Raw genomic sequence first — 14,881 nt, 5'->3', positions numbered from 1 at the left:
AAATATTGTGGAAAATAAATTATCCCGAATACAAAGCGGTGTGTTTGGGGCAAATCTAACACAACACATCATTGAGTACCACTCTTCATATTTTTAAGCATGGTGGTGGCTGCATCATATTATGGGTATGCTTGTCATCGATAAGGACTAGGGAGTTTTTTTAGGATGAAAAGAAACGGAATAGAACTAAGCACAGGCATAATCCTAGAGGAAAACCTGGTTCAGTCTGCTTTCCAACAGACACTGGGAGGCAAATTCACTTTTCAGCAGGACAATAACCTAAAACACGCAAGGTCAAATATACACTGGAGTTGCTTACCCAAGACGACAACAGTGAATGTTCCAGAGTGGCCTAGTTACAGTGTTGACTTAAATAGGCTTCAAAATCTATGGCAAGACTTGAAAATGGCTGTCTAGCAATGATCAAAAAATTTATAATGTGTAAATATTGTACAATCCAGGTGTGCAAAGCTCTTAGAGACTTACCAAGAAAGGCTCACGCTGCCAAAGGTGATTCTAACATGAATTGACTCCAGGGGTTGAATACTTATGTAATCAAGATATATTAGTGTTTTCATTTTTTATACATTTTTTTTTTTTTTACATATGTTAGAATTTTTCTTCCACTTTGACATTGGAGTATTTTGTGTAGATCGTTGACAAAAAAGGACAATTTTAAATACATTTTAATCCAACCTTGTAACGCGACAATGTGGAAAAAAAATCAAGGGGTGTGAATACTTTCTGAAGGCCCTGAGATGCCAAATATATTTTCCAACAGCGGTTAGTTCCAGTTCCCTGTTGGTGTGTGTTTAAATGAGCTCTTCACAGTGGTCTCACCAGCTAGTTGCAGGCTGTCTTGGACGTGCCTAGTAATAACTGAGCTCCCCAGGGAGATACAGACAGGGACCCATTCATTTTTTCACTCAGAGAGAGATGGATAGGGATGGAGGGAGGGAAGGAGAGAGTGATGAGGAGAAAAAGAGGGAGAGCAGGGTGTGAGAAAGGGAGCGAGGTAATGGGATAGAGAGAAGGAGTAAGAAGAAGGGAATTAAGGAGGGGGAGAGTGGAAGAGATATATGTGAAGGCAACAGACCGAGATGGCTGGTGGAGCTTGATACCAGCCTCAGACAGCCTTCTGCACCGCTGTGGGACAGTCTGTTTTTTACCAGAATGAGGTGTAGGCCAATGTTAATTAGTTTCATTCATAGAACTGTGAGGAGTGACAAGGAAGAGAGGGGGGGGCTCCTCCTGAGGATACTCGTCTATGATTAAAAGTAAAAAGAAAAATGCTTATGCTTTTCAAAACCAGATTTGTTGTGCATCACTTCATCTTGACTCACATGTGAGGGAATGGCTGCTTGGCTGGGTGGGTGGTCAGGTTGGGATGGGGGTAGGGCTGCTTGTTTCCCGAAATGCACAGCTGAAAAGCCCCCCTGGATGTAACTGATTAGTGGAGAAATTTCAACAACACACTCAAACGGGTCTGCAACAGTGTATGATTACTCAATTGTTTGTATTTTTGGTAAACAGCTGAGGGATGGGGTGGGAGAAATGTAACCACTCTCAAACTCAAAGACCGAGCTATGGATGCAGGTACTGACCATCCATGAGATTCAAATTGTAGTTTTAACAATACAGTGTTTGTTTACAATTGCATTGTTTGCAAACAATGAAGTAAAACAAGCTTATATTTTGGTTTCTGATGGCGTAAGGCTGTTGAACTAAGCTCATGATGACATAAGTTATATTCTTAAACTTCTATGGCTATATCATTAATTTAACAGTCTATAAATTGTTGTAGCTATCACAGATACTAAACCCCTTAATGCTAAAGTTTGCTTTTGAAATCTTATTTGCGCTTCTCTGAAGTCAGTGCCCATTCACATCTTCTCTATTTTCTGTGCTCCTTTGCACTTCTATCTTCTCTGTGAAGTCAGTGCCCATTCATCTTGGATCCCGAGTGGCGCAGCGGTTTAAGGAACTGCATCTCAGTGCAAGACTCGTCACTACAGTCCCTGGTTCGAATCCAGGCTGAATCACATCCGGCCATAATTGGGAGTCCCATAGGGCGGTGCACAATTGGCCCAGCATCGTCCGGGTTTGGCTGGGTTAGTCCGTCATTGTAAATAAGAATTTGTTCTTAACTGAGTTGCCTAGTTAAATAAAGGTTCAATAAAATGAATGAATACAAATGTCATTCTAATGATCACTTTGGCCTAAATGAATGAAGTGTGTCTCTGTCTACAGCCGACTCACTCTCTTCACTTATGCTACTCAGATGAAAGTGCACGCAAACCCTATTGTTGCAATGTTATTCCACATTCTTTTAACAGTAATAATGAATAAGCCACTCTGACTTTCAGTTTCCACCCAAGGGATTTAGCAAGTTAGATTTTTCTATGCTTTATGAGAGCTCTCTCTCACGTCTCTCGCTCTTTTTTTCCTCTCTTCCTGAATGATGGAAATGATTGCGGGAACATGAAAAGTGAGTGAGTAAGTAAGAAATGTCAGGCAGTTTGAACAGGAAGCAGCCAATTACTGTGTACTACTCCTGGGAGTAAAAGATGGGGGTAAAAGATTAGGTGAGGTAAGGGTTTTTATCAGGAGGGATATTTTGGGGCGAGGGTGGTTTTACAAATGAGGGCAGATGGTGTCAAAACTGGAGGGTTAAAGACGGGGGAGGCAAAAAAATAAAAATAAAATAAAACCCTGCCTCTGATAAACCAGCTAGTGAGTGGAAGCCTCCCCATCCTTTCTCCCCTAGTTTCATCATTAAATGGTGGAAATGACAGTTTCCAGTGTACTAATGATCCTGGGCACTTAATTAGATGTTTCCTGATTAGCCTGGCTTTATCGGAGGCATGAATCGCCTCACGCACATTGGTGACTACGGTAACGCTTTATTTAGATGGAGTATCATTAACATTTCAACTAACTACACTACATGACCAAAAGTATGTGGATACCTGCTTGTCGAACATCTCATTCCAAAATCATGGGCATTAATATGGAGTTGGTCCCCCCTTTGCTGTTATAACAGCCTCTACTCTTCTGGGAAGGCTTTCCACTAGATGTTGGAACATTGCTGCGGGGACTCAGTTACACCAGCTCTGTCAGGAGGAATGGGCCAAAATTCACCCAACTTATTGTGGGAAGCTTGTGGAAGGCTACCTGAAATTTTTGACCCAAGTTAAACAATTTAAAAGCAATGCTACCAAATACTAATTGAGTGTATGTAAACTTCTGAGCCACTGGGAATGTGATGAAAGAAATAAAAGCGTCGGACTGCCAGATGGTGATGTGTGATTCATCACTCCAGAGAATGTGTTTCCACTGCTCCAGAGTCCAATGGCGGTGAGCTTTACACCACTTCAGCCGAGCGCTTGGTGATCTTAGGCTTGTTTGCGGCTGCTCGGCCATGGAAACCCATTTCATGAAGCTCCCGACGAACAGTTATTGTGCTGACGTTGCTTCCAGAGGCAGTTTGGAACTTGTGTGGCCTACCACTTTGCAGCTGAGCCGTTGTTGCTGTGGCTGGGTGGTAGCCTAGCGGTTAAGAGGTTGGGCTAGTAAACAAAAGGTTGCTGGTTCGAATCCTGAAGCGGACTAGATGAAATCTGTTGATGTGCCCTTGAGCAAGACACTTAACCCTAATTGCTCTGGATAAGAGCATCTGCTAAATGACAAAAAATAAAAAATATTTTAAATGCTCAGAGACGTTTACAATTCCCAATAACAGCACTTACAGTTGACCGGGTCTAGCAGAGCAGACATTTGACGAACTGACTTGTTGGAAAGGTGGCATCCTATGACGGTGCCACGTTGAAAGTCACTGAGCTCTTCAGTAAGGCCATTCTACTGCCAATGTTTGTCTATGGAGATTGCATGGCTGTGTGCTTTTATACACCTGTCAGCAACGGGTGTGGCTGAAATAGCCGCGTCCACTAATTTCAAGGTATGTCCACATACACTATATACACACAAAAGTATCTACTAACCCTTACCTTAACCCTTATCCTAACCCTAAACGTAACCCTTATTCTAAACCTAACCTTAGCAAGCAGTTGCTTATCAACAGATAGTTTGGTGATATTATGACCATCTATTGAGCATCTACAGATGGACTTTCTGGACTGTCCAAATCAAGTGTGACCGTGATTACTGATGAACTGATCGTCCATGTTCAGTCTTCTACTCCCATAATAACGTAGTATACTACAACTGAGATAATGTAATAATGGCAGAATGTTCCGCATGTTAGGTTATGTAGTCAGCTGTCAAGGATTAGACATATAGCCTGCCTGTACACTTGTGTCCTCCTATTGTGTCCAGTGTAAACAGGTTGACGGGCTCCCCCTGACTGTGATTGGGAGGAGGCCTTGCACCTCTGAGAGACTTAAGCCGAGCCCTACGTGACGACAGCTCACTCATAACACCATTGATCAATTCCATTACCATTTCATTGACCGACAATATTTACTTCTTGCTGTGATTAAGTGATAGTAAATAAGGCATACTTTTTATGACTGTTGAATACCAACTATTAATCACTTACATCAGGTACAGAAAGTCCTGCAATGCAACTGATTTTATCCCTCTCGTGCGTTCTCTCTCAATCAACGAGCTCTTAGTGTCTGCTCCACACAGACCGAGACCGTACAAGTAAGCGGGCGGACAATGGATTATGGTCATTGTAGTTAATCACCACATTTTCTGCCCTAAACTATGTAGAATATTGGCCTGTTGGAAACTACAACTCCCTACTACATTTCAAAGTTTGGGTTGATCTAATCTCTCTCTTTAGAAACTGACCATCAAGCTTACAGAAAAAAACAGAACAAAATGTTATTATAATAATTGAACCGATGTCTGTCAATTTAGCTGTTTTTTGTGTTTAATTTTTAATGTTTAGACATTTTGGTTAATCGCTTAGCACTAGTGTCCATTGACAAAGCACATTATGATTGAGGTTGACCTGTGTGTGCGCTGACCGTCCACAGATCACTCCAGGGAGTAAGGCACAGCAGGGCAACCTGATCCAGGGTGACATCATCGTGGCCATCGACGGGGTCAGCACTGAAGGCATGACCCACCTGGAGGCCCAGAACAAGATCAAGTCTGCCAGCTTCAACCTGGCCCTCACCATGCAGAAGTACGTAACACACACACACACACACTCTTCTCTCTGAGGGCCAACTGTTATTGTGGCATAATTGATGATCAGACAGGGATATTAGGTGTCATTTTAAACATGCACAGGGAGACAGAGTGGGCTGCCTCAGATCTTTTAGAGGTAGAGATGTGGCCTGTCTGTCATCTGAGGATTGCGGAGAGAGGGAATGTGTAGAGGGAGGGAATAGAAATAATACTATTTTTACACCTGTTGTCCTGGCTAAAACTAGAGAACCAAAGATAGCTTTGGTATACTTTTATCATGGGATATACATCAATATGATGTCACTTTTCCTTCCCTCTGACACAGTGTGATCCCCATAGAAATAACCGGAAGTGCACTCAGTACATTTAAAAAAAATCTATGTTACTATAGGAAAAAGCTAATCAGTGTAACAATATTATTAGCATGCAGCATTGGTCTCTGGTCCATGCTTGAATTGAGGGGGTGGCGTAGTAGTTGACGTGGCCAATGGCAGAGATTGTTTTGGGGCCGTCCTTTTGGTCCGCAGAGACATTTTGTTGTTTTAAAGCAAATTCCCTGCAATTCTACACATTTTGCCAGGTGGTGGAGAGAAAATGTGATATTTTTTAAACTAGTTTCCTGCAATTATACACATTTTGTCATGGCTTATGCCGTATTCTTATGCTATATGAGTGACCCAAACATTAAAACAAAATCAATGGGGGCCCATGCCATGACATTTTTGGAATGATAGATTTTCCTGAAAGATTCTTACCTTTTTGGAGAGTGGTGGCAAGGATTTAGCAGAGAAGGCCCGTCGCTGCTAAATTAATATAGGTGAAACCATGTGTCCTTAATATTGTCCCGTGTCGTCTTTTCATTCATTTGAATCTGCTTTGCAGCGAGGCGTGACTACTGCTGATTCACCCCTGCCGTTTTAAACTACGTCAAACACAGATGCCTTTAATTACTTACGCATGCACACACACACACACACACACACGACTTCCAAGGTTGCAGAGACCAGATAAAGTGCTAATGAAAAAAGCACCGCAATATAGCTGTAGTGCATGTGTGACATGAACGCTTCCTATATCAGCCAATTACATCCTAATGATAGACTGCTGAATGTCTAAATGTGCGAAGGTAGTGATTTGTTTTGACAATCGGATGAAAACATTATGAGTGGTTGTGTTCATGGCACATTTACAGTTCAATTACGTCTCAACTATAAAACCCATTTCAAAAGTGGTGGGGAGGGTAGGGTTGGCACTCTGGTTAATCATTAGTGATGGGACAGTTCCCCTAACTCTAGCCCCCTTTTCACTTTCTATATTAGAATTTGAATAACTTCCCTCACTCTGACAGACTAATCAGAATGGATTCTATAAGGCAACAGCCTTCGTCACTGCAGTGAATGGGTCGCTGAAATGAAAACCATGTTGGGTTCCAGGGTGACATTTCCTTTCAACCTACCATCTCAACTGTTTTTTTGTTATTTTTAACTCTGTTATTGATTGTGGACCTGTTTGTTGTGTTTGAGGGCTCTCTAAGTCTGCTGGCAGTGTTGTTGTTACATAAGCCTTTTGAAGGCTAAATCTCTTAATGCACCCCTACATAAAACCAGATAGTGTCTGTCCTTTAGAGATCCTATTAAATTACATGTTATTCTTATTCCTAATCCGATTGGCCTGTCCTTTGTCAGAGGGGGGCAGTGAAAAGGTCAAGGCACTTTATTTTCTCTGTTTCATCTCCAAGTCAATTAGCAAAGTGACAGGCTATGGTATTTATCATGACAGATGGGTATTACATTGGACACTCTCCCTCTTACCGGACTGTAACCCTTAGTTAGGCTACGCAAACGTCTCCCTATCTCGTGGCTCTTTTGGTAGCTGTTTGACCTGGTTTTACCCTGTCTTTTAACTGGTTGAACAACAACTAACTCAGGTCAGGGGTTAAAGCATGCTAGGTCTCACTTTTTAATCCCCACTGACTCTACCTGTACTTTATTTAGGGAGATTTGTGTTTGTTCACCTCAGACCAGAGGTACCTGACAGTTTGTTTTCCATTCGGACACTCAGAGGAGCCACAAATGGCCTGCACTCTGCTTTGGAACTTGACATTTTACTTAAGAGTCACTCCCAGCCATCTCTGTACTGTGGCAGATGTCAAGAGTCTGAGTCGGGCTGCTCTCAGTGACAGTGTTTTACACCCGGGGCCAATTCGGTTTGTCTCATTACAAATGTCAAAGGAATGTGGTGATTCCTTGTTTTGATGGGTATATTATACGACCACACACATGCCCCACCCCCAACAACCCTGGGATTCAAACCAGCAAATGTTTGATTGCATCGCTCCTGTGAATGCATGTACAGTACATCTTTAAGAAGAGGTTGTTTCCATTTCAGTGGGGGGGTGAGTAGGGTCCTAGGTGTCCCTTGAACCTCCTCACATCTGTACCTGCTCCTAAACTCCAACCCCACCCCACCCATACTCCGCCCACGACGGCTTGCACAGCTCAGACCCACCACAACCACCCCAACCTCCCTCCCCTCATCTCCTGTGGTTCCACAGGCTGCTTTTCATCACCCGTCGGATTGTTGTAAAATGGTAGGGAAAGGCTGGCATAGGCTGGATCGATGAAGTGCTTGTCCCCCCCCGGTTGATTGATTCAAGGAGGCACTCTGCCGTGCCTTTCCAGAGCTCGTCATCGTCTCTCCTCTTCCTAATTTTTCTTCTCCGTTTTCCCAAGAAACACTTTTCCTCTTGTTTTAGTATTTCTTTTGTCGACAAAAATCAACTGTCAGAGAGAGCTTGTTTTAAAAATGGGTTGAAAACAAACTCTCACCACCAGACAGAGAAGAATCCCGCTTGGATAAGAAGGAGGGCGTTGTGGATGGATCTGACCTCTGCTTGTGTAATGTGTGGAGATGTGAGAGCAGTGTAAAAACAGGGGAGGCATGCCAGGTTCACTGTGTCTACCACCATATGGAAGGAACCTGCACCAGATAGTCCTTTTTAACCCTCAAACGATGGGTTCCTCAAAACGACCTTAATCATCTCATTACTGCTGGGTGTAATTCCAATAAATCTACTCCCGAGATCAATCGCGAGAGGTTTACCTGCGGTTCAGTGGGTCATTTAAACAGGAGCAGCTTCACCCCCTCTGCTTGGTTTGCGTGCTGTGGGAGGTTAGCAGTGGGGTGGTCATGTCTTCAACGTTCTTCAGGTCAGCAGGGCACGGCTATTCCACAGTGCCTTGCGGTCCAGTGCTGCCATGTGTTGAGGTGATGGTGTGTGAGACTGAAGTAATGCCTTAAGGAAGGTCACTCACAACGACGTCAACCAAATGAACAATGTGTCAGTGTTTCTATGTGGGCTATTGGGGCTTTTATTTCCAACACCAGAAGAACAGCGTATTGGTGTGCATAAGACTAAGAGCTATAAAGACGAGTGAAGACAGTCAAGAGTTGATGAGCAATGCAGGTAGTCAACACATGAAGCATCTATTATAAATGTGCATTTTGTCAGTGTTTTTTTCACCACTTATATTCTGAAACCATTCTAATCCAATGACAAAACCTTTGGTAAATTGGAACTTTTGGTAAAAACACTCAGTCCTCAGGTCATTGAATCCTTTTCTTTGTGCTCAATTTGTGACAAACAAAAAATACATGGTTTGCCAGAGCCATTTGGGCCTTTTGTGTAGCAGGCCGACAGAGGGCAAAAGACCAGAGAATTCTTTCAAAAAGCGGCATTGAATTCTGCCTACCTGCAGTGCCCTACGATGCCAATGGATTATGTCAGGGTCATTTTTTTCAGCAGCTCAGAAATCCTTATTTAGCATTCATGTAATTTCTCACCAGCCACTTTCATTTAACACAGTTAACGGCTACTTCAGTTTGTCCATATATATAACTGTCAGAGAGAGCTTGTTTATATTTTTTTAATTGAACCTTTATTTAACTACGCACGTCAGTTAAGAATAAATTCTTATTTACAATGACGGCTAAACCCGGACGAAGCTGGGCCAATTGTGCGCCGCCCTATGAGACTCCCAATCATGTCCGGTTGTGATACAGCCTGGATTCGTACCAGGATGTCTGTAGTGACGCCTCTAGCACTGAGATGCAGTGCCTTAGACCGCTGCGCCACTGATTCTACCTTTAGAAGCCAGACATGTCTATCTTTATACACTGAACAAAAATAAACGCAACATGTAAAGTATTGGTCCCATATTTAATGTGCAAAAAAAGCTTATTTCTCAAAGATTGTGCACATCTGTTAGTGAGCATTTCTCCTTTGCCAAGATATTCCATCCACCTGACAGGTGTGGCATATCAAGGAGCTGATTAAACAACATGATCATTACACAGCTGCGCCTTGTGCTGGTGAAAAAAACAAGGCACATCTAAACTGTGCAGTTTTGTCACATAGCACAATGCAACAGATGTCTCAAGTTTTGAGGAAGCGTGCAATTGGCATGCTGACTGCATGAATTTCCACCAGAGCTGTTGGCAGAAAATGTAATGTTCATTTCTCTACCATAAGCCACCTCCAACATTGTTTTAGAGGATTTGGCAGTACATCCAACCGGTCTCACAGCCGCAGACCACGTGTATTGCATCGTGCGGGCGAGCGGTTTGCTGATGTCAATGTTGTGAACAGAGTGCCGCCTGGTGGCGGTGGGGTTATGGTATGGGCAGGCATAAGCTACGGACAATGAACACAATTGCATTTTTTCGATGGCAATTTCAATGCACAAAAATACCGTGACAAGATCCTGAGGCCCATTGTGAAACCCATTTTATCTGTGACCAACAGATACATATCTTTATTCCCAGTCATGTGAAATCCATAGATTAGGGTTGTATTTATATTTTTGTTCAGTATAAATAACCACTATTTGGATAACCACTGTATGCCACAGAAGAACACGATGCAGAGATTTAACAGCCTTCTACAATGAAGTTATGAAACCTAGTCCTCAACTGTCATACAACACTGTGTGTTATGTGTCATCTGTATGCATTTTGCTGGAATGTCAATAAGAAAATGAATGAATGTGTCCTTCAAGATGCATTAGGGGCTTGATAAGTGCAGAAGGCAAGCAAGCACTCCCAAGTCTTGACTCACTCAAAAGATGAAGCGTCCACGTACTGTTTTCTTTCCATTTCACTTGTGTATCTGAACTTGACCAACAGTGTTAAAACAGAACGTTCTGAACCCATGAGCCTGAGCATACTCTTATACCACCTCCATAGATCTAGGTCAGGGTCTACAATGAGTACGGTACACTCCAAAAGGGGTTTTCGGCTGTCCACATAGGAGAACCCTTTTTGGTTCCAAGTAGAACCATTTTTGGTTCAAGGCTGAGTTGAAGATGGGAAGGGGAAGACAATGAAGTAATTCCATTCGGAAGTGTTAGAAAATAAACAAATTCGAATAAACAAATTCGTGGAACCAACTCCGTTGATATCCTTCTAGCGCCCTTGCTAATTAGCAATGCTGGTCCCAAAGAGTTATGGAATATTCAAATCCTCTTGTCTTAACCTAAATATTTTGAACCTAGGTTCAATGTAGAACCCTTTTGAGTATCATGTACTCTCTGTGGAATGGATTCTACATGGAACCCAAAATGGTTCTACCTGGAACCAAAGGGGTTCTACCTGAAACCAAAAAGGGTTCTCCTATGGGGACAGCCAAATAACCCTTTTAGGTTATAGACAACCTTTTTTTTCTAAGAGTGTAGACAAACAACATGGGGGATCAATCTCTGAAGTATTCTGTAAACATTCACATTATTCTCTGACTTAGACCCCACTTCATTGTTGGTTCAAGTAAACATTGGCGGTGCGAACAATATGGTGGATTGAATCTTGCACTTGCTGAGCTTGTCTGAGCTTGTCTAAAATTATATGGAATTTACTTTATTCTGGCTCTGGAATTTATGTTCTGTTCTTGTTGATATGGCTCACCACCACTTATGATAAGGAGGGTACAACGTTTGTATCTGAGTGGTCTGTGAAGGTTTCAGGTTGAGCCTAGCTCTATGTGGGCCTGTCTCTGTGACCTTTGACCTCTTTGCTCCTTGTGTCCAAGTAGTAATGGTCTTTCTCCGGTAGACTTTTCCTCTCTTGATCTCTCTCATAAACCATGAAAAAGCTTTCAGTGCAGAACACCTTTCTGGCAGCCACTTGTTATGTGTTATACAAGTGGTAGAATTCCAAGTCACACTCTAATAACTGTAATATTTCGAATGTATCTGTTTTTTGTTTTGCTACAGGTCAAAGCGCCCATTTCCACTTTCCACATCCACCCAAAGAATGGATTCTCCCATGCAACAGATCCCTCACCAGAAGGTAAGCATGACCGCAGCCAGCAACACTCTGTTCAGTCTCTCTCCCAACATATTCAGCACACCGACTGCTACGTTTTCATGCTTCCCTAGTTGTAGAATTTGTTGCCCGCACTTATAAATAAAAGATACACACAGACTCTTCAGTCACACTCATATGGGATCGAAGTGGTTTGAGGACTTTCAGTGAAACCACTGCCTCCTTCCAGACCAGAGGCGTCAGAGTAGGGAGCTCCAGGAGGGTCCATGCAAAGTTCCTCCATTAGGGGTGTAAGGAGCCATAGAGTCAGCACCGCACATCCAGCTCTGAGGTCTGTAAGAACAGCCCTGGGCCGTGCTGGGCTGATCCACTCAGAATTTCACACTCTGTGTGGAGCTGTGTGCTCAGGCACTGTCTATGTTTAGTCTCTCACTGCCCTCTACTGGTGATACTGGGGACAATGCAGCACCCACCCTGCCTTCCAAGTTTAAGTTCAAACAACTATATTTTTGAGTTTCATAGGGTACCTTTTGCGTTGTTCTCTCTGACCACGCCTCTATCTGTCTTCCCCCTTATCCACCTCACCGACGTCTCTCCCCTCCTGAAGGCTCAAACTACCAAAATAAATGGCGGCCTCTCGGCCTGCAATTCCTCCTCCGTGTCACTAGAGGCGTCTGGCGAGAAAAACTCCCACTTGGGGTCGCCCACCAAGAGGCAAACTCCAAGCCCTGGGGGCAAGACGACCCCCACAAAGAAGGCACAGTATAACACTCCTATTGGGCTGTACTCAGCTGAGACCCTGCAAGAGATGGCTCAGCTCCAGGAGAGCCACAGAGGAAAGGGCTCTGCAGCAGGCCTCTCAGTGGGGTATGTAACCAAGTGGAACAGACGGTAGTAACAGCAGCACCAGCCAGGGGTGGCCAGGCCTGGTGAACCCCATAGTGAAGAGGAGGGAGTGGGGTAGAAGCTCCGGGTGGAAGTTGCCTATAGGCTCAGGTGTAGGATTAGCTAGCCCTCTCCAAAACCTAACCTTCAACATTCAGAGAGAACCCCTCCCACCTCAAAACTTACCATAGATCAGTGTCTATGGCCAACTTCCCCCTACTCCAAGGGGCTTCACCCTACTCCAACCAGTCCCTGCTGCTCTGCTGACCGGCCCTCATGGGGCAGAAGGATAGAAAGCCTCAGAACATTCAGATTTAGCTGTGTATTCTGATCCCGAGCTGGGCTCTAGACAGCCTGGTGACCCTAATGGGTTCTAGTGATTTAGGTTCCCCCAGAGGGGAATGTGCAGGGCAGGCAGCACAGTCCCTGTAAAGGCCCCTAGCTCAGGCTGTGGCCCTTCTCCAGGTAATACGAAGAGCCCCCGGGAGATTAGGTGTCCCCTCTGCCAAAATATGAACATGTGACGTCCCAGGCAAGCCTTTCAGTGCTTGTGTACATGAAGAGCTAACTATTGCTTTAAACCTAACCATTGCTTTAAACGCGGCCAGGATGGAGAAGTGACTGCACAGTGAAATGGAAATTAGTTTTTAGTATGTGTCTGATGTGTCAGTTAAGCGCTAATAGCGGAACTTATTTAATGTGAGAAAGTTGAATCGCTAAAAGAGGTGAATCGCTAAAAGAGGTGAATCGCTAAATGCAGTGTTTGCTATATCAGTCTTTGTGATGAACACAGTGAACTAGCATTCCCCTAGTGTTATCTAAAACAGAAAGCAGTCGCGTGACCTAATTTAAAAGTGCTATAGTGTGCTATAAGACACCGTGACGATGGTTCAGGGCCACCACCTGTTCTTGTCGTCTCTTTTAAAAGGCCATGGAATGGCTGGGTTCAGGTTCCTCTCTGCTCTGCTCCCATCTCTAAACATACAGAACCCCAATATATCCGCCTCTGTCTCGTCTGACCCTCTCTCTTCACCTCTCTCCATTTATCTATTTCTTTATCTCGCTTTCTACCCTCATCTACAAAACATACAGTACAAAGTTATCTCTCTCTTGTCTGTTGCGCTCTCTCTCCCACTTTCTTTATCACTTCATACCACTGCTCTGACGTACAAAATCGTATTTTTAGCTCCATGTTATAGATTTAAAGAGCCTGCAATGCCATGGCTGCATGCCAGTGATGGACAAGCCTCAGTAATGATCATAATCAAGAATGAACGGCAACAAAGGTGAAAACATATTTTTCACTGATGGCTTTCATTGTTGCATTGTGTGGTTCTCAGTATTCACCTTCACCATCTTCTATCTATCTCTTCTCCTTTCCTATTCTCTTATATCTGACGTACCTTGCGACTTGCCTTTCACGCCAAATAAGCGACCTCGGCGGAGGCGGGTGGTAGAGTGTAATTGCGTTGTTAATCACTGTCTCTTTCTCTCTCTCTCTCTCTCTCTCTCCTCTCTGCCGCTGCCTTAGGTTATTTCCAACACTCCTGCCAAGTTAGTACCCTACCCTGCATGTGACGTAGCAGCATTCGCCCCCAAAACGATTCCGTGGTTCAGCTGCATGGTGTAGTGTGTCATGTTATTGTGTCAGTCTCTTTGGTGTGAAGTGGATGTGCATTGTCTTGGCTTGTTGTGTCGTGATTATGCCTTTGAGACAGATGAGCAGTTGTCGGATTGGTAATGATAATGATAGTTTTGGTTTGGTCTGTAATGGTTGTCAAAGTCCCGGAGAAAAGGGAGTGAACATCTAATAAATCTTAACCTATCATAAACCTAATTTTGCTTGTGATCATTAACTTGAAAACCCCTCGCAGATGAGATCCCTGTTCATTAATAGTGGTTTTGGGATATTTTGTATGAGAGAATAAAGGTCATTTTCTGACATTATGCTAAATTCTCCCATGAGCCATCAGCCATGTACATACAGTATGGCATTTAGGTGGAGAGTGTGGACGTGTGGACGTGTGAAGTATTTGCTTGTGTAATTTACTTTTATTGGATAGATGGCTAATATGATGTAAAAAAAAAAACGGTAATTTGCAGATCATTTTGAAACTGTGGCATTTTGAAACTGTGGCATTGATCAACTGTTTTTTTTGTTGTTGTGGGATTTGAATGATGATGCAATGGTTCATTAAGTTAGCCTTTATATTTTTGTAACTTAGATGACAGTGCATGTTTATATTAACACATCCATTTGCTCTTTATCTTGATCAGTTTACTTGTAGGCCAGTTGTAGAACATCATCTGAGCCTGTGGGCTCCCACATACCTGGGAGGGCTGACCTGTATCTGGAGGGAAACCTGAGTGTGTGTGCAGATATGTGAGCTGTGCTGTGCCTGCTCTACTGGGGGATATACAGAGCATGTTTGCTGTGTAACATACAGCGCCTCGATGGCTCTTTATCCACCTTTCTCTTCAAAACCCCACGCTGTTGTAGTAGCAGATCTCTATGGGG

The 14,881-nt window shown here is 43.5% G+C and overlaps 1 protein-coding gene across 4 annotated transcripts in view; it reads left to right on the top strand.

Moving 5' to 3' along the window:
- Positions 1–14,881, top strand: part of ldb3 (LIM domain binding 3) — a 40,787-nt gene that overhangs the window by 18,067 nt on the left and 7,839 nt on the right. For all 4 annotated transcript variants that reach the window (XM_014153925.2, XM_045700415.1, XM_045700414.1 and 1 more), the window contains 3 exons: positions 5,004–5,155; positions 11,427–11,502; positions 13,895–13,917. In XM_014153925.2, coding sequence (XP_014009400.2) covers positions 5,004–5,155; positions 11,427–11,502; positions 13,895–13,917 — 251 coding nt within the window. The remainder of the gene's footprint in view (positions 1–5,003; positions 5,156–11,426; positions 11,503–13,894; positions 13,918–14,881) is intronic.

This window comes from Salmo salar, chromosome ssa18 (genome assembly GCF_905237065.1).
Source record: "Salmo salar chromosome ssa18, Ssal_v3.1, whole genome shotgun sequence".
NCBI lineage: Eukaryota > Metazoa > Chordata > Actinopteri > Salmoniformes > Salmonidae > Salmo > Salmo salar.
Note: the sequence above shows the minus strand (reverse complement) of the source record. Positions and strands in the feature narration are given on the sequence as shown.